The sequence below is a fragment of the Oryx dammah genome, unplaced genomic scaffold (assembly GCF_014754425.2).
Source record: "Oryx dammah isolate SB20612 unplaced genomic scaffold, SCBI_Odam_1.1 HiC_scaffold_17, whole genome shotgun sequence".
NCBI lineage: Eukaryota > Metazoa > Chordata > Mammalia > Artiodactyla > Bovidae > Oryx > Oryx dammah.
Window position 1 is genome coordinate 51,008,331 of NW_024070201.1, and position 27,508 is coordinate 51,035,838.

General features: G+C 39.8%; 1 protein-coding gene across 2 annotated transcripts in view; it reads right to left on the reverse strand.

Annotated features, from left to right (window-relative positions):
* Positions 1–3,206, reverse strand: part of RAB6A (RAB6A, member RAS oncogene family) — an 86,061-nt gene extending 82,855 nt beyond the window's left edge. For both annotated transcript variants that reach the window (XM_040258803.1, XM_040258804.1), the window contains exon 1: positions 2,434–3,206. In XM_040258803.1, the coding sequence (XP_040114737.1) occupies positions 2,434–2,503 (70 nt within the window). In that variant the 5' untranslated portion in view covers positions 2,504–3,206. The remainder of the gene's footprint in view (positions 1–2,433) is intronic.
* Between the last annotated feature and the right edge of the window lie 24,302 nt (positions 3,207–27,508).

The window sequence follows — 27,508 nt, forward strand, 5'->3', positions numbered from 1 at the left end:
ACAGTGGTCTCAAAAGATAATAAATCTCACAGTTCTACAGAGTTAAAAAGCATGTAAACACAATGCTAAAAAAAAAAATCTAAGATGAGCCTAAGGAGACAGGACTACCAAATGTAATGTGGCATCCTGAATTGAATGTTTAAAGACAAAGAGATAAAAATTAAGAAGACCTGAATAAACTATATATTTTAGTTAATAATGTATCAATATTGGTTCATTAACAGTAACAAATGCACCATAGAGATATAAGATGTTAACAATAGAGGAATCCGGGTGGGGCTAGATGGGAACTCTGCAAGATCTTAATTTTTCTGTAAATCTAAAACTGCTCTAAAAAATCAAGTCTAGTTACAAAAAATTTAAGACGGTGGAAGGAAGGGGAGTTAGTTAAGATTTAAGAAATTAAATGAAAAGCCATAAAACTCTGCAATGTGAATTAGAATATAAATACTCAAGAAATTCAAAGGAAACTTGCAGATTCTTAAATTATGGTCTCTATTCATACTAAAATCTTCCTAAGACAGAGATTAATGTATTTTTCAAGCAAACTGAATAGCTCTGCATCACAATGTAAGGCAGGCAATCAAATCCCTAGAGTGCACCATAAGCACTTTGTGTGTGTATGTGTATGTGTGTCCTATTTATCAATAATGACCAATAGGTGTATTTTATGTATGGCACTGTCTTGAAACTGTCATAAAATACATAGACAGGGATCAATCTCAGAGGTTTCAGTAAGTTACTTAAAGGAACAAGTTTATATTTACTTGGAAATATACAAAGGAAAAATACGCAACGAGGAGACTTGATAAGAGATCAGGGAGAAAAGATTATTTATGAAAGGAGAAAAACGATTCCTCAAGACCAACTGGAAGCAATTTTGCAACTATTGTTAACCTACTTTAATGCCATTCCAATTAGTATAAATAGTTCAAAGTAGTAATAAGAGCTCCGAATTTATTTGCTATCTATCAGTTATTTTCTTTCCCATCAAAAGAAATAAATGTTTTCTATAGCCTAACCTAAAATATCTAGCAGGTAACTCAATTGTCTGATGACTCGGGAGAAACTAATTAATCTCTCAATGACTCAATTTTAAAGACAAGAAAAATGTGAGAGAAACAACAGAGCATGATAATCGCTAAACTACAGAGTATGAAGTTTGCATAATATAGCATAAAATTAGAATTACCATAAGAAGTAATTTTAGAAACGGTCATCACAAAATTAGAACCTTATACCTAATTTGTATTACTTTGCAGTACAATGACGGCACAAGTTTGACCAGGTAAATGACACAATTTCACTCATCAGATACTAACTAATATTAACTATACAAAAATCATTTAGTCAAAATGATATTACATATTCGAATCTAATTTAGATAACAAGTGGGATGAATCGATTCCTTCTCTACTCTTCTCTACTCCCAAAGCCCAAATGAAATCCTACAAAACAAAGATGTTCATTATTCTAAACCGGTCTCTCAAAGTTATCCTAAATATTGATATATATTTGAAAAATACTAATGAAATGGAATAATTAACACCTCCCCAGTAATTCCTGTCTGCACCACCGTGAGGAGAATCAGATACTGCTTCGCGTTGAAGCAGAAAAAGGAGAGGTGAGATGTGAAAAATTCCAAGTAAAACGATCATGACATAGCATCTGGCAGAGATTGGAAAGGCATGAACACTGCCGAAAAGATCGTCAGGGATGAAAGTCAAGAGAAGAAAACGAGGTTTTCCAACGAGCCACAGCCTAACCCAAGGGGCAAAAATCGCCACTGCCGCCGCCACTCCCTCACTCACCAACCACTCCATCCTCAAGTCCCCTCCGATTCAGATATATATCCTCCAAAACCCCGGCCAATTCCCCACCCAGGTGAAAACAATCCAATAATTTCCTAGGACCCCCACCCACCCACCTACTTCCCACCTTCTAAGACCCGCACTTCTCGCGGCTAAACCTCTGGGGAAAACAACGCCCAGATCCCACCCTCCTAGCGCAAGGCTGAAGAGGGCCGGTTACCCACCGTGGGGCTTCCCGGGTGGGCCTCACAGAGCAGACCAACTGGGATAAGAGCAAGGAACAAGGGTGGGGCTCAAGGGAGGGAGCTGGGGTTGGCGAGACGACGGAGACCGGAGGAAGAAAGGGATGGACAGCAGGCTGGGGCTGGGCGGGGTGAGGAGTGGGGAGGGCAGATCGACAGGAGAGGGCCGGGCTGCGGGGAACGGAGCCGGTGGAGTCGGGGACTGAAGGGTCAAAATCCGAGCGACGGATCATGGGAAGAGGAACGGGTGGCGAAGAGGGGTCGGCGAACCGAATACGGGCAGGGGCTGCGTGGAGCCTCCACGTACTGGAGGGCCGCATTGGGGGGCGGTGCGGGGAAGCCACGGCCAGCTGCCAGGAGTGGGGGAGCCGCGCACTCACCGCTCTGCTCCCCCAGGAACACCAGCTTGAATTTCCTCAGCGGATTCCCGAAGTCTCCGCCCGCGGACATGATGGAGCCGGAGAAGCTGCCGCCGCCTCAGCCCAGAGACCTCCCGGACCGACGCCGCTCCAACCGGTTGACGAAGAGGCTAGAGGAGGGGCCGGCGCCGAGCTCTTTCGGCCCCTGCAGGGCCCGGCGGCGGAGCAAGGCTGGAGAGCAGGGCTCCTCTACACAGACAGGCAGCCGTCGCCGTCGCCTCCCCTCGGAGTCGCCTAGCACCTGGCGAGGCCCGCAGCTAGCAAGGGAATGAAGGCGGTGTCGGAAGCAGCCAGGGGTGTGCTAGGGGTGGGGGGAATCCCAAGGCTAGAGCCTTTCCCCTCTCAGCACCCGGCACCGAAACTGAGGTGAGGGTGGCGGAGTGGGAGCCGCAGAAGCGTTTGGGACCTCTCACACGCAGCGCTTCAGCTCCACAGCTGCCGCCGCCGCAGCCCAACCTGCTGAGTGCGCGAGCCTGTGGCGCGGCGCGGGGCGAGCCCGGGCGCGAGCCTGCCGCCCCGCCAGCCCCGGCGTGCGTGCGTGCGTGCGCGTGCGCGCCACAGACTGCGCCTTCCTGGTTCTGCTTGCTTTCCCGGCTCCGCCCGCTCAGCGGAGATCAGGGGTGGTTAGGTTTCCACCGGCTTGGGGAGATGCAGGGAGGTGGTGGGGCGGAGGCTGGAGGACTGTTGGAGGTGGAATAGGGAGCACTTACGTCAGTTACTGGATGAACCAATCGAAAGAGGTCAAGGGCAGGCAGATGGGAGTGAGGTGGCGGCGCCAGAGCGCGCGCGCTACCCTCGCGTGGTGGAAAGCGGCTGAGCATGGCGGCCATGCGAAGTGTGGCCAGGCGCAGCCTGAGGGGAGGGGAGGGGAGCGAATTGGGGCGGAGGCGGGGCCGGAAAGGAAAGGGAATTGACCCAGACAAGTGCAGGTGAAGTCAGAAGGCCTTAGGTGTGTGGATGGTTCCTCTTTCCTGAGCCCTCAACCTTGCTTCTCATTCCTCACATCCGCCTTTCACCCACTTTCTCCATTTTCTTTCTTATAATTCCTCACATGATACCCTTCTTGGTACATTCTCCGCTGTTGCTCCGAGGAGTTTCTTAACTACCAGAAGCAGGGCTTTCATATTTTTTGCAGATGAAGAAACAGAAGCTCATGGGAAGGAAATGACTTACAAAATCCACAGTCATAAAGTGGAACCCAGGTTTTGTCTTTTTCCCCTATTGAACCTCCACAACTCCTGTTGATAAGCCTATTCATTTTCTTTGCCTGACCTGTTATGGTCTTCTGTTACCAATCTTTGTTGCTCAGATATGGACAGCTCTAGGTGACCCCACCTTCTACTGTGATAGAAAAGGATTTACATATCAGGTAAACCAAATCCTCCATTTCACAGCTGGTGTAACTGAGGCTCATGTAGGAAATGGGTTTGCAGGAAGGTCACACAGCAAATTGGAGGTAGAGCATGGCCCTGATGTGGGTAAGTGGATATTCTAAGGATCATCTGTTTCTTCTAAAGCAGGGTTTCTGAATCTGCTGTGGGTAGACCTCCCTTAAATTAGCCATCTACAGCTTGCCTATTTTTCTGTGAAGAGAATCCATAACTTTCAACCCAGTTCGTGACCCCCAAAGTGAAGATGACCCCCCAAAACTAATGTCACACTCAAGAGGAGCTCAAGAAAATGTGACAACTAAGAGTAATGTGAACACAACTAACATGATAACTAAACTGTTAAGGCTGAATGGGATCCTGGAACAGAGAAAGAACATTAGGCAAAAACTAAGGAAATCTGAATATATATGGACTTTAGTTAATTACAGTGTAACAATATTCGTGTATTAATTGTAACAAACATATCATACTAATGCAGGGTAATAGAGGAAACTGGGGGTGAGGAGAGGCATATGGGGACTTCCTGTACTCTGTACTCAATTTTTCTGTAAATCTAAAACTTAAAAAAAAATAAAGTCTATTAATAAAAGATTAAAAAATGTTAAGAATTATCAAATAAACAAATTGTCAAATTAGAGAATTTGGCATCAACCCCTACCATACTTCAGTCACAACTCACCATACTATAGGACAGCATATGAAAAAGTAATCCTTGCTCTTGAAAGAGACACTTTTGAAAATTGTTCAAAAATACTTCCAAGATAATAATAAAAAATGTTATTAAATTTGTGTATAGAGCCATACCATTCACAAAACACATTTATGTACATTTTCTCATTATTTGAGGGTTATTTACTTAGCTATAGAAATGACAGGATCAAACAATTGCCTTCTCAAACCCAGGGATGAATTGCTGAATGAACTAGGATAAAGTGAGGGGAGGAAAAGAGATTCTTCAATCTTCATCTATTCTGGCCTATCAAGACAACAGATATATCCTCGAATCTCCTTCCCCATCAAAATTTACTTCTGTCTAGTTCCTGTCAACCAAGCAGCGGAAAGATTTTAGAACACACACCTAAAATGAAATGGTAAAAACCTCAGTTGTGACAGGAAACAACTTTGATTTTTCTTTTTTAATATTTGATTTTAAAAGGAATTTATCAGGTCTGCTAAGGCCCTCTCCACCGGTAACCCAGAACCTTAGTACACAAAAAGAGTAGCTAATACCAAGTAGAAAAACTCTGCAAACAAAAATGAGTGGCGATTTTTTCTTTCTGATGTGTACCAGGTCTTCATTATGTTTCCTAAAATAACCTTTAAAGAAACATCTGAGGATTGGAACTATAATTATTTTGTGCTCCCTCCAGAACTTTATGAATCAATTCTTCCCTGCTGCTTTGATCTCTGTAATCACCTGGGTGGGTGTGACTATTCCTACCATTCTAAAGAGCAATATTACATAGGCATCTCTTACCTCAGATGTTTTTAATGTTTTAACTTGGCATTTTGCATTGACACATACATAGCCTCATTCTCTTCTGAAGCTAAATTCATATTTATCAAGTGCTCTGTGTAAGTAATATGTTTAATCTTTACAGATCTTATGGTCTAAAAGTTGCATATTGTGGCATGCTTGGGGCTGGTACGCGGGGATGACCCAGAGAGATGTTGTGGGGAGAGGGGGTGGGAGGCGGGTTCAGGTTTGGGAATGCATGTACACCCGTGGTGGATTCATGTCAATGTATGGCAAAACCAATACAGAATTGTAAAGTAAAATTAAAAATAAATAAATAAATAAAAGTTGCATATTGTGTACTATGCAAATCCATTCATCAAATGGAGAAATTACTTGGAAGAAGAAGGAATTAAAGGGGCCTTTTTCAAGGGTGCTTTCCCCAAAGGGTGCTTTCCCCAACACTTTCACCTCTATGATTTCTCTTTATCTTGAACATCTTCCTTCCTCTTCCCAATTCCTACTCATTCTTTTAAAAGTTCTAAAAAAATTCCTCATTCTGCCCCCATTCCCACCAGAAGTAAATACCCTCCCTGTCTTCCCACTGCATCCTGCGGGCGTGCCAAGTCCCTTCAGCTGGGTCTGACTCTTTGCTACCCTACACACTGTTGCCTGCCAGGCTCCACTGTCCGTGGGGGTTCTTCAGGCGAGAATAGTGAAGTGAGTTGCTTTTACCTCCTGCAGGGGATCTTCCCAACCCAGGGATCAACCCCTTGTTTCTTACGTCTCCTGCATTGGCAGGTGGGTTCTTTCCCACTAGCACCACCTGGAAAGCCCTCTGTTGTATCCTATTCTTCCCCATCACTTAATTGTATTTGTTAATTGTCAGTCTTCCCCACCTGACTACAAGCTTAATGAGGTAAAAGCTCATGTTTTGTATTCCCAACACTTGCAGAGTGCTTGCTCCACAGTAAGCATGTAACAAATTTTTGTGAAATAAATGAGAGATTATTTTTAGTTTTCTTCAAAAGGTGAATGCAATTTGGGCATATGGAGATAGAAGGGCGAGAGCATTTTGGAGAAAGAGAACATCACTTAAAATCATGTGATGTAAATGGATACTGCATTCCTTTAACACACTTATGGCAAAGATGCCCAGATCAGAATTTCATAACTAAAAACTGGGGACAGTGGGAGAGGACAGCCTTGGCAGCTCCATTGGGAAAGTACCAGAGCAGCATTCTTTGATTAGTTTAAAAAGGATTGCTAATTTAAAGCCCATGAGTGTGACCAGGAATCTAACACACAGAAATTGTAGTACAATTACAGCTTGTCTTTCTGCCCCCAGAGAAAAAACCTCCTGAGGGAGGACCGAGATTTCATCTTACTTCCGTGACAGACACTGTTGCCTATCCAAACCAACACACACACACTTCCACAATATATACTGGAAATGATGAATACTTTTCCAGCTTCCCTTCAGAAGCTATATGGGCACCTGATTTTGTCTGAGCCAATGGGATACGAAGGAAATGTGCCAGAGACTTCTAAGATAAATTTTCTTCCTTGATAAGAAGAGATAGATGAGGAAAAACTGCTTTTTCTGCCACGGAGTATGGTTATATAAGGACATGATATCTAGAGCAAACACATTATGTGAACATTAATATATAATCCTGAAGAAAAAGGTCAACTCACTGATGATGGCTGAGCAAAAAGCTAAAAGGCATCATCCTATCACTGACCTACCTTACTCTGGGTTTCTTTTTAGCAAAATAATAAATGTCTTTGGCTTAGAGGTTAAAGCATCTGCCTCCAATGCGGGAGACCAGGGTTCGATCCCATCCCCTGGAGAAGGAAATGGCAATCCACTCCAGTATTCTTGCCTGGAGAATCCCATGGACGGAGAAGCCTAGTAGGTTACAGTCCACAGGGTTGCAAAGAGTCAGACACGACTGAGCAACTTCACCTCACCTTATATGTATTAATGTCTTCACAATATGTCTTTGTCACTGTTACTTGTGGCTGGAAGCATCTGATAGTCTCATCTTTAGATCCCTAAAATACCTCATACAACTCCTTAAACATTAGGAACTCAATACTTTGTGCATGTGTATGTATATATAATACAGTAATAGTTACCATACTGGAATGCCTTTTTCTGCTTACTACTCCCTAAAAAGAATTTATTACTCTTGGAGAGGCAGGAAATCAATAAAAGGAGAAAAACTACCCAGGTAAAAGAACTGAACTCATATTGTTCATATTTGAAACAAATAATAACTCTGGCAGGAATTCAAATTCCATCAAATGTGAAGCCCTTCTAACCTATTCTGAAAGTTATTAAAATCATTGCTACTAAAAATAATAGTGGATCAATATTACAAAGCATAAAAAATGACAAATACCCAATAATTCAAGGTGACCAATTAAATGACCACAATTATCACAAGATATATTTAAGCAAGTCCTATTTCAAAAGGAGTACAATTAAAAAAAAAAAAGTGAGAGGCCTCATATCAAAACCTATTTTCCAAACACCTTATGTGCTATGGGAGTAGTATAGAGGTTATTCAGTCAAGGTAGAGGAGAACGCAGTTAGAATCTCAATGGAATGGTTCTTCCTATGATTATGGCCAATTCATAAGCTGAGTCAGAAGATATTTTTGCTACAGAGTGATCTACACAATCTATTTTTGATAGTTCCATTTTGTTCTGTTCATGTGAATCATGGACCCTGTTATGAATAGTGCGGTTTCTCAGAGACTTAGATGTGAGATGTTACTTCTAGGCTTTGAAATGCAGTGGGGGAAGAGGTTGCTTCTTTTAAAACTAGTCCAGAATGTGTAATACCTGACACATTGCTGGAGCTCTCGACTCCCCACACTCTATCCCCTACAAACAATAGTCTCCTCTAAGATGTGCAGGAGAATGAATCATCCCACCTGCTACTAAGAGATTATCACTCTCACAGAAGAAGAGAACAACTGCTTCTATTGCTGTTTATGTAAAGAACAGAGTATCTTAGGACAGAAAAATGAGACCAATACTGTTTGCACTTAAATGCCAACAGACTGTACACCCAAATTGTAACTTGCCTAAAATGCCAAGAGAAACCATCTTTTTGTGGACATATTTCTGGATTTTTGAATTTTATACAAAAATCAAAAGATATCAAAATCATTATTTTGTAGCTGAAAGTATCCAGTGAGATGGTAAGCTACAATATCATTTGGAAAAACTGAACAAACTTCCAGTTTTAGCATAGTAGATTAAAGTTGTTTCTGCTTTCTTCCTTCTCTGAAACTGTTCCAAAACAAGAATGAAAAAAATAAAATGCAAACTCTGGCTTTAACATCTCTAACCCAGTTCCATAATATTTTAAGTTAGGAGACAAAGAACAATGGTAGCTGACTAAACAGAGGATAGAAAGTGCTTACTGAAGGGGAAAGTAACAAGCAAGTCAGTCAGCCAAGCAGAACACTAGAAAGGCTCAGGAATGTGAAGTTCCAGGTACCACAGAAGTTAGGGAGGAAAAAAGGGACACAAAACAAGGGAACTGTATCAAAGATCATATAAACAGTAGTTAAAAACCTATCCCTAAAAGTGGAGGAAATGAACATAAGAGGCTCTAGGCATAGTATCTCTAGGCATATACATATCAGGCATAGTAGAGTACTAGAGTGAGGTGCTATCAGAAGATATGGGGCTTGATAGCCAATGGTCTCTCTCCAAGCAACTTTCATAACACGGGCAGCAACTTATAAGTCTGAAACACAGAGGGAAGATCCTTCTTTATATAAGCTGAAACATCTCAGAGAAAAGACCAGTGAATTCTGAATATAGAGGTAAATTAAGCCAGTTCACCATCAAATCATCCTATATTGAACCTTCTAATCAGTAAATGCAACCCCCTCACACTGAGCTTCCGATTATTTTGATGCTTCTCTTAAATCTGAACAAGCTGTAAAGGTTTGCTATATATTTGATAAAGTCTCAAATATTAAATAGAGAATATAAATAAACCAGGAAAAAAAAAGAAAATGTATGATAAAAGCTATTGCATTTTTGAAGGAAGAGCAAGATTCTATTTTTTAAAAAGGGACACTTTCAAAACAGGCTTTCTTGGAAATTAAAATTATGATAGCCAAAGTTTAAAAATAAAATATTTGGAAAATAACATTAAGGAAATGTTCCAGAAAGCATAGCAAAAAGCTAAGAAATGGACACTAGATAGTTTGGGGAGTATCTAGGATTAATCCAGAAGACTCAGCATACAAATAATAGAAATTCTATAGAGAGAGAATAAAGAAAACTTTAATGCAGAGATTATTATAAAATAAATCATATAAAATAAGTTCTCACATCTGGGAAACATGAGTTTCCAAATTGGAAGTGTCTGTCAGACATCCAGCAAAAATAAAAGAAGAATATTTCAGGTTACATCATTATGAAATTCCGTATCAAAGAAAAGAAGATCTTAAAAGTCTCCAGAAATTAAAACAACACACGTTGAAAAGATTAAAAACCAGAATGGCATCAATATTCTCAATAATAACACTGGAAATTGTCGTTGGGGGGAGGTGTAGAGTGGATGAAGGAACTTCTAAGTGAAAAGATTTTCAACCTAGAATTCTATTCCCAAGCAAACTATCATTTAAATGTGCAGGTAGAGTAAAATACTTCGAGATATACAAGGTCTCAAAAATTCATTCGTTTCATAAAAGCCATTGAAGAAGCTAAATAACAAGTTAAATCAAAGAAAAGGAAGTTATAGATCTAGATATAGTAGATCTACACACAAAAGAAGTAAAGGGTATTCCTAGGAAAAGCCAAAAATATAAAATCTAGAGAGTAATCAACCCAGACAGAAAAGAGTGAAGTTAATTTTATTTTTGTTTTTTGGCTGCACCACACAGCCTGTGAGATTTTAGTTTCCCTACTAGGGATCAAACTTGAATCCCCTGCATTGGAAGTGCAGAGTCTTGACCACTGGACTGCTAGAGAAGTCCTGAGAATAATAAAGTTAAATTTGACCATATGAAAAAAAAAAAAAAAATTTGACCATATGGAAATTGGAGTTTAAGGAAAACTTACCAACAAGTGCAAAAAAAAAAAAAAAAAAAAAAAACCCTAGACAAATGAAAAGAGAACTATAGCACCATTAGATTTTTAAAAACTATACATATACACATTTTGATTAAATGTAATTAAATTCTATAATTGGTGTTGGAAAAACTGGACAGTCACATGCAAAAAAGTGAATCTTGACCACTATCTCACACCATATACAAAAATCAACTCAAAACAAATTAAAGACTAGAATGTAAGACAGAAAACAATAAAACTCCTAAAAGAAAACATAGGCAGTACTTTTTTGACATTTGTCTTAGTAATATCTTTCTAGGTGTGTCTACTCAGGCAAGGGAAACAAAACCAAAAATAAACAAATGGGACAACATCAAACTAAAAAGCTTCCAAACAGCAAAAAAAAAAAACCTATCAACAACAAGAAAAAAACAACCTATTAAGTGCAAATGGAACATTCAATAAGGGGTTTATATCCAAAATAATAAAGAACTCATACAACTCAACATCAAAAAGCAAACAACTCAATTGAAAAATGGACAGAGGAGTTGAATAAACATTTTTCCAAAGAAGACCTACAGATGGCCAACCGGCACAGAAAAAGATGGTCAACAGCACTGAGTATTAGGGAAATGCAAATGAAAACTATACTGAGATACCACCTCACAACTGTTGTTTGTTGCCGTTTTAGTTTCTAAGTCACGTCTGACTCTTTTGCAACCCCATGGACTAGTCTGCCATACTCCTCTGTCCATGGGATTTCCCAGGCAAGAACACTGGAGTTGTCATTTCCTTCCCCAGGGGATCAAATCTGCCATCTCCTGCATTAGCAGGCAGATCCTTCATCACTGAGCCACCAGGGAAGCCCCTCATAACTGTTAAAATGGCTACTATAAAAAAGGCAAGATATAGCACATGCTGGTAAGAATATGGAAAAGTGGAAACGCTTGTGCTGCACAATTGTTAGTAAATTGGTGCAACTACTATGGAAAACAGTATGGAGATTCCTCAAAAAAGTAAGAATAGAACTAACGTGATCCAACCATCCTAATCCTGGGTATTTATCCAAATAAGAAGCAATTAACATGAAGATACTAATTCAAAAAGATATATGCACCCCTATATTCACTGTATCATTATCTATAATAGCCAAGATATGGAAACAAACTAAGTGCCCATCAATGGATGAATGGATAAAGAAGATGTGATATATATATATATATGTAAAATCAAATACTATTCAGCCATAAAAAGATGAAATCTTGCCATTTGTGACAACATGGATGGACCTTGAGGGTAATATTCTAAGTGAAATAACTCAGATGGAGAAAGACAAAAACTGTATGATTACACTCATTTGTAGAATATGAAAAAACAAGATTAAATAAATGAGAAAACTAAATCGGACAAAAATAAAGCCATAGATACAGAAAATAGAGTAGTGGTTACCAAGAAGGAAGTGGCAGAGGGGAGAAAGAAATGGATAAGGGAATCACCTTCTATGGTGACAGAAGAAGTGATGTAAGGTATATAGAAATAGAATGTTTTACACATGAAATTTATATAATGTTATAAACCAATGCTCCCTCAATAAAAAAATAAATCAAAATTTAAAAATGTAAGTGATTCTTTTAAAGTACCGAGATGGTTTATGCCAGGCCACACTGATTTTTTCTACTCCACATGCATTTTCATTCTTAAAATTTGTGCCAGTCCTTCATTAAGTATTAACCATATGTTACTATCTATTGTTATTAAATTTCTTTCAGAAAACTAAATATTTGAGTATCTATTAAGCACCCTAATTTAGTTGCTGTTCTTTACAATAATGCTATGAGGTAGATATTATTATCTTCATTTAAAGATAAGGGAATAAGAGAATCAGTCATAGAGCAACAAGAGTTGGGAATTACTTAAATCAGAATATTTACTGTCATCCTTGACCTTTTCTTCTTCTTTATCATTCATATTTAATTCATCACCAAACCCTGTGATAGCTATCTCTTCAACATCCCTCTGTTACAATTAGTTCCATCTTCACCATTACCATTATTCAGTTCAGTTCAGTTCAGTCGCTCAGTTGTGTCCGACTCTTTGTGACCCCACGGACTGCAACACGCCAAGCCTCCCTGTGCATCACCAACTCCCGGAAGTTACTCAAACTTATGTCCATCGAGTTGGTGATGCCATCCAACCATTTCATCCTCTGTCATCCCCTTCTCCGTCCTTCAATCTTTCCCAGCATCAGGGTCTTTTCAAATGAGTCAACTCTTCGCACCAGGTGGCCTAAGAATTGGAGTTTCAGTTTCAGCATCAGTCCTTCCAATGAATATTTAGTACTGATTTCCTTTAGGATGGACTGGTTGGATTTCCTTGCAGTCCAAGGGACTCTCAAGAATCTTCTCCAACACCACAGTTCAAAAGTATCAATTCTTCAGTGCTCAGCTTTCTTTATAGTCCAAGTCTCACATCCATACATGACTACTGGAAAAACCATAGCTTCGACCAGACAGACCTTTGTTAGCAAACTATTGTCTCTGCTTTTTAATATGCTATCTATGTTGGTCATAGCTTTTCTTCCAAGGAGCAAGTGTTTTAATTTCATGGCTGCAGTCACCATCTGCAGTGAGTTTCAGTTCAGTTCAGTTCAGTCGCTCAGTCGTGTCCGACTCTTTCCGACCCCGTGAATTGCAGCATGCCAGGCCTCCCTGTCCATCACCAAATCCCGGAGTTCACTCAGACTCACATCCATCGAGTCAGTGATACCATCCAGCCATCTCATCCTCGGTCGTCCCCTTCTCCTCCTGCCCCCAATCCTTCCCAGCATCAAAGTCTTTTCCAATGAGTCAACTCTTCGCATGAGGTGGACAAAGTACTGGAGTTTCAGCTTTAGCATCATTCCTTCCAAAGAAATCCCAGGGCTGATCGCCTTCAGAATGGACTGGGTGGATCTCCTTGCAGTCCAAGGGATTCTCAAGAGTCTTCTCCAACACCACAGTTCAAAAGCATCAATTCTTCGGTGCTCAGCCTTCTTCACAGTCCAACTCTCACATCCATACATGACTACTGGAAAAACCATAGCCTTGACTAGACGGACCTTAGTCAGCAAAGTAATGTCTCTGATTTTCAATATGCTATCTAGGATGGTCATAACTTTTCTTCCAAGGAGTAAGCGTCTTTTAATTTCATGGCTGCAATCACCATCTGCAGCGATTTTGGAGCCCCCCGAAATAAAGTCTGACAGTTTCCAGTTTCCTCATCTGTTTCCCATGAAGTGATGGGATCAGATGTCATGATCTTCGTTTTCTGAATGTTGAGCTTTAAGCCAACTTTTTCACTCTCCTCTTTCACTTTCATCAAGAGGATTTTTAGTTCCTCTTCACTTTCTGCCATAAGGGTGGTGTCATCTGCATATCTCAGGTTATTGATAGTTCTCCAGCAATCTTGATTCCAGCTTGTGTTTCTTCCAGTCCAGCGTTTCTCATGATGTACTCTGCATAGAAGTTAAATAAGCAGGGTGACAATATACAGCCTTAACGCACTCCTTTTCCTATTTGGAACCAGTCTGTTGTTCCATGTCCAGTTCTAACTGTTGCTTCCTGACCTGCATACATGTTTCTCAAGAGGCAGGTCAGGTGGTCTGGTATTCCCATCTCTTTCAGAATTTTCCATAGTTTATTGTGATCCACACAGTCAAAGGCTTTGGCATAGTCAATAAAGCAGAAGTAGATGTTTTTCTGGAACTCTCTTGCTTTTTCCGTGATCCAGCGGATGTTGGCAATTTGATCTCTGGTTCCTCTGCCTTTTCTAAAACCAGCTTATAGATGGGGAAACAGTGGAAACAGTGAGAGATTTTATTTTGGGGGGGCTCTAAACTCACTGCTATGACCATGACCAAGAAAATGCACTGGTCATGGTCATAGCAGTGAGTTTAGAGCCCCCCCAAAATAAAATCTCTCACAGTTTCCACTGTTCCCCCATCTATTTACCATGATGGGACTGGATGCCATGTTACCACTATTAAGATGATATGAATGAATCTAGGCTTTTATCATTATACTCCTACCACAGGCCCATTTCAGCATGGTACCACAGCCCAAAGAAGCAAAACATATCACTCTCTCATTCCACTGTGTTCTCAAATAGAAAGTCTCATTACACCTACAATCAAAATCAGTCTAAGGAATCTCAAAAATAAAGATTAGGGAGCCCCAGGCTGAAATGAGTGACTCAAAAGTCTCTAAAGGTATGGCCTAGAAAATCCATTTTTAACAGGTTTATTAAATGGATTTTTATGCACCCTAAGTTTGAGAATCAATATGCTATTCCATACTCTCTTTGTGTCCTAGTTTTCCAATTAGATCATAAATTATTCAAGGTAGGGCTTTACCTTCTGTATATAATGTACTTATAGGGTTTTACAGCGTTTGGTGATCAGAAATACCGGTATTTTGGTGCATCAGCGTTAACATCATGAGTCATTGCGTTTCTGACAAGGGTGAAATCTCAGTTGCATTTTGGCATACTGGCAGAATTTGAATAGATGAAAAGGGAGGAGAAAAAACTAAAAGTACTGAAATTTGTATAAATAATATTGTAATAACTGCAAAGAACTGGTATCAATATTAATTTTAAGTCTCCTGAATATAATTACCATTAGAATTCTCCCCTTAGGTTAGAAAATTCCAGCACTAGTGGTAGAATCAGGCTGAAAATCCTCATTATTTTCTTCAGTAAAAGCAAGAAGTTTCCATATCACTGATCCTAAAATACATCTTCCTAGCTTCACTTGATGGAGAAGGCAATGGCACCCCACTCCAGTACTCTTGCCTGGAGAATCCCGTGGACAGAGGAGCCTGGTAGGCTGCAGTCCATGGGGTTACTGAGGGTCAGACACGACTGAGCGACTTCACTTTCGCTTTTCACTTTCATGCATTGGAGAAGGAAATGGCAACCCACTCGTGTTCTTGCCTGCAGAATCCCAGGGACGGGGGAGCCTGGTAGGCTGCCATCTATGGGGTTGCACAAAGTCTGACACGTCTGAAGCGACTTAGCAGCAGCAGCAGCAGCTTCACATGACATGCAAATTATTGTTTTTGTTGTCTAGATCTGAGACTATCAAGGTTAATATGCAAACAGTCTTTTCAGAGGAGGTTTGCAAGAACATCTGCATTACAGCTTGAGTCCAACACAGACAACAGAGTCAACGTGTGCTCTTTGTCCATAGTCCACGTAGTCTAAACAAGGGGAAAAAAAGGCATAGGTTATTTACTATGTTATCCTTTTACTGAAATTATCAGTTAGGAATCTTTCAGCTGAAAGAAATAGAAAACTCAACTCTAAAGAGTTTAAACAGTTTAAACAGTGGGGCAATTCACATAAAGAAGTCCCAAGTTAGGGCAGCTTCAGACTTGGTTAATTTCTATCCAACAATGTCTGTAAAGACTACTTTCTTCTGTCTTTCTGTTCTGCTTTCCTCAGTATATTGACTTTGCCTCTAGATACTAGCTTACCAAATAATCACAACATGGCTGTGGTAGTTGTAGATAGTATAAAGTCCCAAGAAAGAAGATACTTCTGTGTATCTTCTTCTTTTTTTTTTTTCTTTTTGGCTCCATGTGTGATTTGTGGGATCTTAGTTTCCCAACGAGGGATTGAACTTGGGCTCTGGGCAGTGAGAGTATGGAGTCCTAACCACTGGGCCGCCAGGGAATTCCCCAATGTATCTCTTTATAAGTGAGAAACTTTCCCCAGAATCTCCCCAGAAGACACCTCATTACATCTCACTGGCCAGAATTTCCTCATATACCCATCCTAAATCTGTCCCCAGAAAGAGAAATGGGATTACTCTGATACATACATGTGTATGGCTGTGTGGAGGGAGATGGGTTATTATAATAAAATTACAATTTTCTAATGAGGAAGAAAAGATGGAAAATGACATCTGGCAGTCCACCACCATTGTGCACTACATTAGCACACCATTTCAGTTTCAAGTATGTTCTGCCCTGACATATTCATTTATTCATTCTGCAAATACTTTTACCTACTTTATACTAAGCACTGTGCTTTCCTACTGGAAAGACAAAGCAGAAATAGATTTCGTCCCTGCTCTTGAATTTATATCAATCGACTGGTGAGACACATATGTAAAAGTGTTAACTAGAATGAAGTAATAGAGTTGCAGGTACATTAAAATTCTATTTAAAATACACAATCAGCTAAGAAGAGTATATTATGGTCTTACATATAGTCTTAGAGACTTCAGAGATCATACATATATTCCATATTTCATCCACCACTTTGAAACTTAACACAGTATGGGTGAATCTTAATTTCCTTTCCCAAGAGGAACAGTATTTATCTGCTAATTTGATGAGTTTTCTGTTGCATTTTATTACAGACAGAGAAGAGACACTGTTGATGATAAGCAATTTTACTACTATACTCTACCAGACTGGAGCTCATGGCACAAGTCTGAGCTGGAAATAGAAATTTTGAAGTCATAAGTTTACAGATGGCAGTTGTGGCCATAAAGATGAATGTAATCATTTAAGGAAAAAGTAATCTGAAAGGTGAGGACAGAACTGGATGGAATAGCAATATTTGAAGTCAGGCAGAGAAAATAATCTCTGAAGAACTAGCAAAAAGTTAGGAGGGAAATCAGGAGAAAGTGATGGCCAAAAAGAAGGGAAGAGAAAGTTTCAAAAGGAAAGGTGTGGTCAGTAGGGCCAAATGTATTCAGAGCAGTTAAGTAACTTGTGGGCTGAAAATCAATCATTGAATCTGTTCTCAAAAGGTAAGTAACTGCAAATGGGCACAAGGTTCTTTTCTAAGCACTAGAAATGTTCTAAAATTTTATTGTGATAATTGTACAATGCTGTAAATTTACTAAAAATCACTGGATTATTATTAAGTCACTTAAAATGAATGATTTTTATCATAGGTAAATTATATTTCAATAAAGTTTTATTTTCTTTAAAGGGTCACTGGCTTGAGTTAGAAGTTTCAATGGAGAGAGGAGGATAAAAGCCATGTTTGGGTTTAGGAGGAAATGGGAGATTAAGAAATGGAGGCAACAACAACAACAAAAAGAATAAAGAGAAGAAGAAATGGAGGCAAATGGAGGCTCTTTCATCCAAGGAATTTGGTTCAGAAGAGAAGGAAAGATACAAAAAGGTAGCAAATAAAGAGGTGAGACATACAAGGTCAAGGAAGGGAGGAAGATAGTGAGTTTAGTTTTAAACCTATTGCATTTGAAGTAAGAATCCAAATAGCTAGATAATTATTTGTTTTTGTTTAGAAGTAGGAATTGTAGTCCATTCTAAAGGAGATCAGTCCTGGGTGTTCACTGGAAGGACTGATGCTAAAGCTGAAACTCCAATACTTTGGCCACCTCATGCGAAGACTCATTGGAAAAGACTCTGATGCTGGGAGGGATTGGGGGCAGGAGGAGAAGGGGACAGAGGATGAGATGGCTGGATGGCATCACTGACTCGATGGACATGAGTTTGAGTAAACTCTGGGAGTTGGTGATGGACAGGGAGGCCTGGCGTGCTGCAATTCATGGGGTCACGAAGAGTCAGACAGGACTGAGTGACTGAACTGAACTGAGGAATTGTAGTACAAGGTTCCACAATAGGTGGACATAGGATTGAAGCTGGAAAGGGAGCAACCACATAAAATTCCCCTCTCTGATCTCCAGGCAAATTCTCTTTCCCATAATTACTGAGCTCAGAGAATATTTAATCATCACTATCAGTTTCTAGGCATATAAATATCAGCTGATTCTTTAGTATGCTATATAGTAAAGAAAATCTCTCCAACCTCCCCATTCCAGTTCTTCACTATCAGGAAGTTTTTACTTGTATTGAACTCAGCTCTCTCTTTTCAAAATTAAGTGTTTTCAAACTTTTCATTTAAGAAAAACATTTCTTTTAAGAAGAATGTTTCATTAAGAAACAATGTGTACTGTTGTGTTTTCTGTTGTTAGTGTTTAAAAGACTGCCAAATAGCCTACAAAAATACTGGATCACATCTCTCTCTAGCCTTGATTTCTCCATCAGGATTAAATTAAATAATATCTGTAAAGCATTTAGTATACCAGTACAGAAAAAGAACTCAATAAATAGTTACCATTTGGAGGGAAAGGTAAAAAAGTGTTTATGTAGAGATGTTGCTCTCTTCCCCATGGGATAACATCGCTTTTGTATTGATAGAAAAGTTAACATTAGTACGAGCTACTAACCCATTTTACTTATAAACTCATCAGTTGGACAGTGAAATTATTCATATTGCAAAACAATTCACCCATTGCAAAGGGGTCACAGACTTCCTTTTAGTACCATCTTCTTAAGTGTTTATTTGTACTTATTTTATTTATTTATTTTTTTCCACACAGAGTGTGGGATCTTAGTTCCCCGATAAGGGATTGAACCCATGCCCTTGCAGTGGAAGCATGGAGTCTTAACCACTGGACTGCCAGAGAAGTCCCTTTAAGTGTTTGTTCAGAGATCATTAAATTCCATTAAGTTCTTAAGAGAAGGCAAACCAAAAGCTCAAGTATAACAAACCACTATTGATTAAATATCAATCACAAATGAAGATAAAGCAAGTTTGAAATTATAATGAAAAAAGAGCATCTAAGTGTATATTTTCTAATTTTTCACTTTGCTGTAGAGAGATTTAAAATATTGGACAGCCCTGTTCAATACCAATATTTATGCTTTGGTAGCAACGAACAGGGAAAAGCCATGCTAATCTCAAGACAGAACTTCACTACAGAGGAAGGACTCTGTTGTTCTTAGAAACACCTGAGAAGTACCAATACTCAACATGCAAAGAAACAAACTACAGAGACATTGACAGTCAGTTCTATATATTAATTTTACCATAAATGTAATTTTCATTTGCTTATATATAATTTCAGTGTCTGCCTGGTATCTTCCAATATTATAAAATCTTTGAGGACACACATTTTACCTTTAGTTTGACCTACAAAGCCTAGCCCAACATTTCACTATAGTAGTGTTCAATAAAACATAATAAGTTGAAATAATAAATGTAAAATATTGGTATATTAATTGGATTGTGTTGCCAGATAAAACACGTGATACCAGATTAAATTAGAATTTAAAATTCTATATTCAAATTTAACTGGGCATCCTTATTTTTGTTTGCTAAATCTTGCAACACTATGAGTAACCTTTAGTAAGAAATCAGATCTTGCACTCCCACAGATTGGCTAAGGGTTTCTTTCTGCCTTAATCTGAAAGCTTTAGAACCAAGCAATCTCACATGCTCAGCAGAGAGACTGAAATAGAAAACATGTACTATAATGGTCAGATTTTATAGAAGATAGATTAAAATATTCACTATAATTCTTATTTGCAGAAAAATTGGGAAGGAGATAATTATTATGCCTTTTTATATTCCTGAGAAGACATATGCTCTGCAGGTACAAAAATCATATTTAGACACACTTTTCTTTCAGGTCTGTTTATTTTCAAAGGCAGTTCTGATAGAAGATGGGCTGAGGGGTGGGAAGATTTGTGGAAAGGTTTGAAAGAGACAGTATTATAGTTGGCAATTTTTTCACTTTTTAAATTAATTGCTTAGTGCATGCAACATTTATTTTGGACAATTAAAAATTTTTTTTAAGTAAAAACTTCCATATTTTTTTTAAAGCACAACATAATATGGACAGATGGAATTGGAACCTCTGACTTCGAGGCGGTCATATTTTTCAAGTATTACCTCAAGGACAAGGAGGCTGGGTCTATACAGTGAAGAAACTTGACCCTATGGGACAACAGACTTGCTCATCCCATTCTGGTCTGTTAACCCCAGACCATAAATACTCTTGACACCCAACCACCATCAAGGAATGCTTCAATGTACTCATGACTCAGTAACCATTCCCCCATCCTCTGAGGAGCTCTTAAAATTTCATGTCCCTTCTGAAACCAAGCTCTTCAATCTGTGAGCCCTGAAGCCTTCCTACAACTCTTGCTGTTCAGAATCTGGTCTCATTACTGCCTTTGATCATGCTTGTTGTAAGGCAAGGTAGCATCCCCATACTTTGAATCACTGCCAGAGTATTAAAATGATTTGAAGAAAAAAGAATACAATATGACCCCACCAACCTTACCACCTACTTCAATTAGGACAGAGTCTAAGATCCCTTCTATTCCTGTGATTTCTAATTGATCTCTATTCCAAACCTTATAGTCTCAAGGGAAAATAATAATGCTACTAAGATGTCCAGAAACAAATATGATGGGGAAGCACTGGCACTACAGATACACCACATTTCTTCTTGACTTGTATACATGTTAGAAGGAATAGCCTTGTTCAAGCCCTAATAGAGAACACCATATAAATTTCAGAGAAAGAGAAATTCATAATACTTACAAATTAATGAACAAAATAGGAATAAAGATCCTAACAGACCTAAAGTTCCCTATAGGTATTTGTTGAATAAAATGATTTTAAACTTAAGACATATGTGCTCAATTTTTAAGGCAATTTTGCAAGGTATTTCTATTCATGTACACTGGTAAAAAAAATTTAAGTGAAATTGACATTTTGGCTCTTGACCTCAACAGGGAGCCCCCTCAAGTAACTCAGCCAGTAAAGATTTAGATTTCTAAATTCCTGGTATATAAGGCCATGAATTAAAGGGTCAGTCTATAAATTTTATGTCCTGAAGTAAGCCAGGTTCTTGCTTGTTTCTTTCTCAAAGAGATCACTTTTTATTTGTTTGTTTAATACCAACTCTAAAAAATGATTCAATCAGAGTTGTCTACTGTCACAATAATTTGAACTATATATACAATCTTCTCTGTTTATTCTATGAACAAAGTTATTCTGAAGGTTCTACTCATACTGTTTTATTATTGAAGGTAAAATTCCCCTCAATAATTTTTAAGCATTTTAAAAAATTGATGGTTTTGAATGGAACTCTGGATTTTAGTCCCAACTGTCATTAATTGATGGCAACATTGAGCCCTTAGGCTTTTCCCCATGTAGTCTTCAATTTCCTCCTATCTAAAATGAGATGGGCCACATGACCTTAGATTTGGCAAAGATTTCTTGAGTATGATACCAAAAGCACAGGCAACAACAAAATAGATAAACTGGACTTCACCAAAATTAAAAACTTTTATGTACCAACAAATGTATCAAGAGAGGGAAAAGACAATTCACAGAATGGGAGAAAATATTTGCTAATCCTATAGCTGATAAGGAGTAACAGTCAGAATATATAAAGAACTCCAACAACTCAACAGTTCAAAAATAATGGGCAAAGGACTTGAATAGAAATTTGTCCAGAGAAGACACACAAATGACCAGTAAGCATATGAAAAGATGCTCAATATCATTTGTCATTAGGGAAATGCAAACCAAAATTACAGTGAACTACTATTTCATATCTACAAGATGAATATAAAAAGTAAAAACACAAATTGGAAAATAACAAGTGTTGGTGAGGATGTGGAGAAATTAGAATCCTTATCCATTGTTGAAGGAAATGTAAAATGGTACAGTTGCTGTGGAAAACAGTAGGACAGCTCCTCAAAAGGTTAAAACATAGAATTACCATATGAACCAGCAATCGCACACCGAAGTATATACTCAAAATAATTGAAAACGTGGAATCAAACAAAAAATGCATATGGGAGTGTTCATAGCAACATTATTCACAATAGCCAAAAGGGAGAAACAACTGAAGTGTCCATCAGCTAGCTAATAAATGGATAAACAAATGGTGGTATAACCAATGGAGGGCTCCCCTGGCTGCTCAGTGGTAAAGAATCTGCCTGCCAGTGCAGGAGACATAGGTTCAGCCTCTGCGTCAGGAAGATCCCCTGGAGAAGGAAACAGCAACCTACTCCAGTATTCTTGCCTGGGAAATCCCGTGGACAGAGGAGCCTGGTGGGCTACAATCCACCACTACAAAAGAGTGGAACACAACTTAATGACTCAATAACAAGAACAAATAACCAATGTAAGGTTATTATTTCATTATATGGAATGAAGTACTCATACATGCTACACTATGGGTGAAAATATGCTGAGGAAATAAGTCAGACCTGAAAGGACAAACATTGCATGATTCCACTTACGTGAAATATCTAGTACAGGCAAATTCAAAGAGACTATCAAGGACTAGTTCAGTTGGGGCTGAGGGAGTGGGGAGTTATTGCCTAATGGGTAGAGTTTCTGCTTGAGGTGATAAAAAGTTTTTGCAAACAGATAATGGTGATAGTTGCACTATACTGTGAATGTAACTAATACTACTTGCTGCTGCTGCTGCTAAGTCGTGTCAGTCGTGTCCGACTCTCTGCAATCCCACAGACGGCAACCCACCAGGCTCCACGGTCCCTGGGATTCTCCAGGCAAGAATACTGGAGTAGGTTGCCATTTCCTTCTCCAGTGCATGAAAGTGAAAAGTGAAAGTGAAGTTGCTCAGTCCTGTCGGACTCTTATCGACACCATGGTCTGCAGCCCACCAGGCTCCTCTGTCCATGGGACTCTCCAGGCAAGAGTGGGTTGCCCACTGGAGTGGGTTGCCATTGCCTTCTCCATAATACTTCTCCATGCTGCTGCTGCTAAGTCGCTTCAGTCGTGTCTGACCCTGTGCGACCCCATAGACGGCAGCCCACCAGGCTCCCCCGTCCCTGGGATTCTCCAGGCGTGAACACTGGAGTGGGTTGCCATTTTCTTCTCCAATGCATAAAAGTGAAAAGTGAAAGTGAAGTCGCTCAGTCGTGTCCTACTCAGCGATTCCATGGACTGCAGCCCACCAGGCTCCTCCGTCCAAGGGATTTTCCAGGCAAGAGTACTAGAGTGGGGTGCCACTGCCTTCTCCATACTTCTCCATAATACTACTTAAAATGGTTTAAAAGAATTTGCAACACCACAGCTGGAGCTGGAGGGTATTATGTTACATGAATAAATCACAGACAAATCCTGTATGTTCTCACTTATACATGGAATCTAAAAAATAAACAAATGAATATAACAAAAATATATATAAACAAATATATATATATTACAAAACAGAAACACACTCACAGATACGGAGAACAAACTAGTGGTTACCACTGTGAAGCAGGGTGGGGAACGGGCAAGATAGGTTAAGGGGATTAAGATGCATGAAGTAGTAGGTATAAAATAAATGATACAAATATGTAACGTACACTTGATATAACTTTAAATGGAGTAAAAGCTATAAAAATATAGAATTAGTATGTTATAAACCTGAAACCAATGTAACATTGTAAATCAACCATACTAAAATTAGAAAATAAAAATAAAGTTAAAATGGAAGTGTCTGTTACATACATTTCAACACACACACACACACACACACACACACACACACACACACGACAAACAAAAGAACCGGGCCTAGGATTTGATGATCTGGAGTAGGGTGCCTGTAAATTCCCAAACAGTTCACATTTATGACTGTTGTGTCAATGCTAATTATTAAGTATCCACTTAGGCATTCAAAGCTGTCGCAGTTCGAACAATAAACTCTTCGGTCAGCCTGTCTCTAATGATCTAAGGTTCTGAGACCCTAACCACGGGGCATTAGGACCTTGGAAAGATTTTGCGATGACATCACCTCTGGAAAACTTAAAAGTCCCACTGGACTCCCGGGAACTGGAGGCAGGGCAGGAGACCTCTGCACATTACACGAACGCCCCGCTACCAACTGGGCAAACTACCCTTTCTTCTGGGTCCTAATAACCCGAGACTATAGAGAAACACAGGGAGGGGTAAAAGCCAAAGAGCGAACCACACCAGCTTCCACGTCCCGCCACACTCAGTATGGCTACTCCTGTCGGAAGTGGAGGAGGGACGCACCACCTTTCGTAGGCCCAGGGGGGCGGGCTCTAGAAGCCAAATAAGTTTCAGTGGACCAATGAGGAGAAGCAAAGGGCGGGCGCTCGCCAAGGGCGTGGGCCAGAAGGCCTTCCGGGAACACTCGGGTGAGGCCAGCCTAGCTGGCGTTTTGCGGCTGCCACGTTATTCCCATGCTTTGCTGCTGGATTTTGCCCGGTAGGGTGCCACCGTCAGCGCTTCCGGGTTGGACTCAAACTTAGCTGATCAGTCCCCACCCTATCCAGTGCTTGTCCCTCCCCTTCAAAGGCAACCCTGTGCTTGCCCCGCTGGCCCCTCCTTCGCCTTTGAGGTGACTCACCTCTATATCCCGACAATAAATTGGCGGCTCCAGGTGTGGCCTAACATATTTGAACTGAAAAGGTTTTTTTTTTCTGATTGTGAAAACATATACATAATTTAGAAAACTGGGAACTTGGGAAAAGAATAATGAAAAATCCACCAACCAGAAATAATCATGATTGATTTTTGTCGTTTTTCCTTTTATTTTCTTCTGTGTACCCAATCAGGGCAATGCAGTATAAAGTTATGTATCGTTTGTTACAAAGTAAATATTTCTTTTACTATTTTAATTGAATACATAGTATAAAGTACTCTGTGGATGAATGTGCCATAATTTTTGTATTTCACCAATAGGCTTTTAAATGTTTATTTATTTGGCTGCCTTAGGTCTTCGTTGTGGCCTGGTTGCCAGGTTGAATGGCAAGGAAGGCAGGCTCTAACCCTGTCCTAACCTGCTTCCCGTGGATTGGAAGGCAGATTCTTAACCACTGGACCACAATAAACACCTGAGACTTAAGTGAAAAGCAGATTGGAGGTGGGGCAGGTAGAGAAGGAGAGATAGCTAAGAACTGGCTAGTCCACAAATTGATTTTCCTTTGGAAAGTTCTTCCATAAGAATTACAAAATTGTAGAGCCTTCAGAGACTTTACAGTCTTAGGATTCTAGAGTGTTACAATCTTGAGAAACTCAGAATCATAGTATCTTGGGGTGTAAGGATCTCTGAAGAAACAAATCCAAACTTCACCAAATGGTGAATATCTAACAATCAGAGTCTTCTCAAAAGTCAGGTCCTTTACATTTAAAATGTCACCTCTGGATTTCCTTGGTGGGTCAGTGATTTGGACTCAGAGCTTCCACTGCAGGGGCCTCTGGTTGGATCCCTGGTCCAAAATGTTGTGCATGCCTTTAGATGTGGCCAAAATACCCGCCAACCCCTCAAAAAACAAACAAACAAACAAACAAAAAAAAACACTGACACCACTTACTAGATATACTCAGTGTTTCTCCTGTGTTAAAATGGCTCTAACAACTCTGCACAGCCTGGTCAAGAAATATCAGGTGGTGTAGCCCCAGCTTCTTCCTACCTATAAGCTTGTCTAGGTATCTGTCTCACACTGCAGTTTCTAATTAGGCAGATAAGCAAGATAAGAAGGGGGAGTTTTTCTTGATTTTATTCACTTATTTCATAGGTGAGAAATAAGTTTTGATCCCTTCCATGAGACCTTCCATAGGAGTAGAGAGACTGACTGCTCAGGGATCCTGTAATAAAGATAAACTGGCCTGAATGTGAGTCTCCAAGTAACAATTATCAAACGATATAGTGATGGTGGCATGGTGGTAAAGAATCCACCTACCAATGCAGGAAATGAAAAAGACCCAGATTGGGAATTCCACGTTGGGAATTCCCTGGGTTGGGTATATCCTCTGGAGTAAGAAATGGCAACCTACTCCAGTATTCTTGCCTGGAAAAACCCATAGACAGTGGGCTACAGTCCAAGGGGTCATCGTAAAGAGTAAGAACAGCTGAATGACTGAGTACAAACATAATATTGAGTAGTGGAGGTTGGATGAAAAGATCATTGGGCTAGGAGATTAAACCTGAGTCCACTTTCTAGCTGTGTAATATTGAGCAAGTCACTTCAATTCTCTGAGTCTTTTTTTTTTTTTAATATTTATTTAATTGGCTCTACCAGATCTTAGTTGTAGCATGCAGGATCTTTGATCTACGTTGAGGCATATAGGATCTAGTTCCCTGAACAAGGACTGAACCTGGGCCCCCTGCACTGGGATCAGGGAGTCTTAGCCACTGGATCACAAGGGAAGTCCCCTCTTTGAGTCTTAATTTCCTCATCTTGTGATGAAGATAAGTCTTCCTTATTAATTGTGTATAAGGAAGATTGCATATAGAAGGAGAGTTGAAAGAATGTCTGTGAAGATGTTTTATTAATAGAAAAAAGAAGGCACTGCATTGTTATTATTAGATGGCATAAACACTTTTTAAAATAAAGTTTTGAAAGCTTTTAAGAATCATAATCCAGAAAAATTGGAGGAGATGTGGCAAAAGTAAGGTGACATAGTAACTCCCCTAGGCCTATATGGCTGTGCATGTAGGGGAGTCCTTCCTGAGGTCAGTGCCCACTTCCTATGTCATGACAGCATTATCAGCAAGGGGTGATTTCTCTTTTACTTTGAAGAATTTGCTTCCTTGACTTGTAAGGGACAGAGTTACTGAAAGTGATTTAGGGTAGAGATTTGTTGAGCATTTCTTGGTAAGGAGTCACGTGCTGGAGAGCCCTGAAATGCTGAGCAGCTCAGTTTCAGGGAGAGTTGGAATGCAGGGAGAAGGAGTGGTTCTGGATTCCACAATAGAGTTGGAAGGTCTGGCTTCCTCTTAGCCAAACTTGAAGAATAATCTGTCCATTTGGGTTTAGTTTGCTCATCTATGAAATGAAAAAAACAACACATTGCCTATGTATGGCAGAATAATGGAATCCAAGACCTTTAGAGATGAAAGGGCCTTAGGAATTGTATGTAAATGAGGGCCTGGGTTCAATCCCTGAGTTGGGAAGATCCCTTAGAGAAGGGAAAGGCTACTCACTCTAGTATTCTGTCCTGGAGAATTCCATGGGCTGTGTAGTCCATGGGGTTGCAAAGAGTTGGACACGACTGAGTGACTTTCACTTCACTACATAATAGATTAAAAGAGAGTTGTGTTATGCCCAAGTCGCAAAATCTCCCAATGGCCACCAGGGAGCCGGTATCCGATGCAAAAGCAAGAGAGTTTTTATTGCCAAGCTCGAGCTGGGGCTCCCACCGTTACTGACGCAGCAGCTAAGGAGAGGAGCCCCGAGTTTTGGGTTACAATGCTTATATAGGGAATATTCAGGTGAAAGGGTAACAAAGC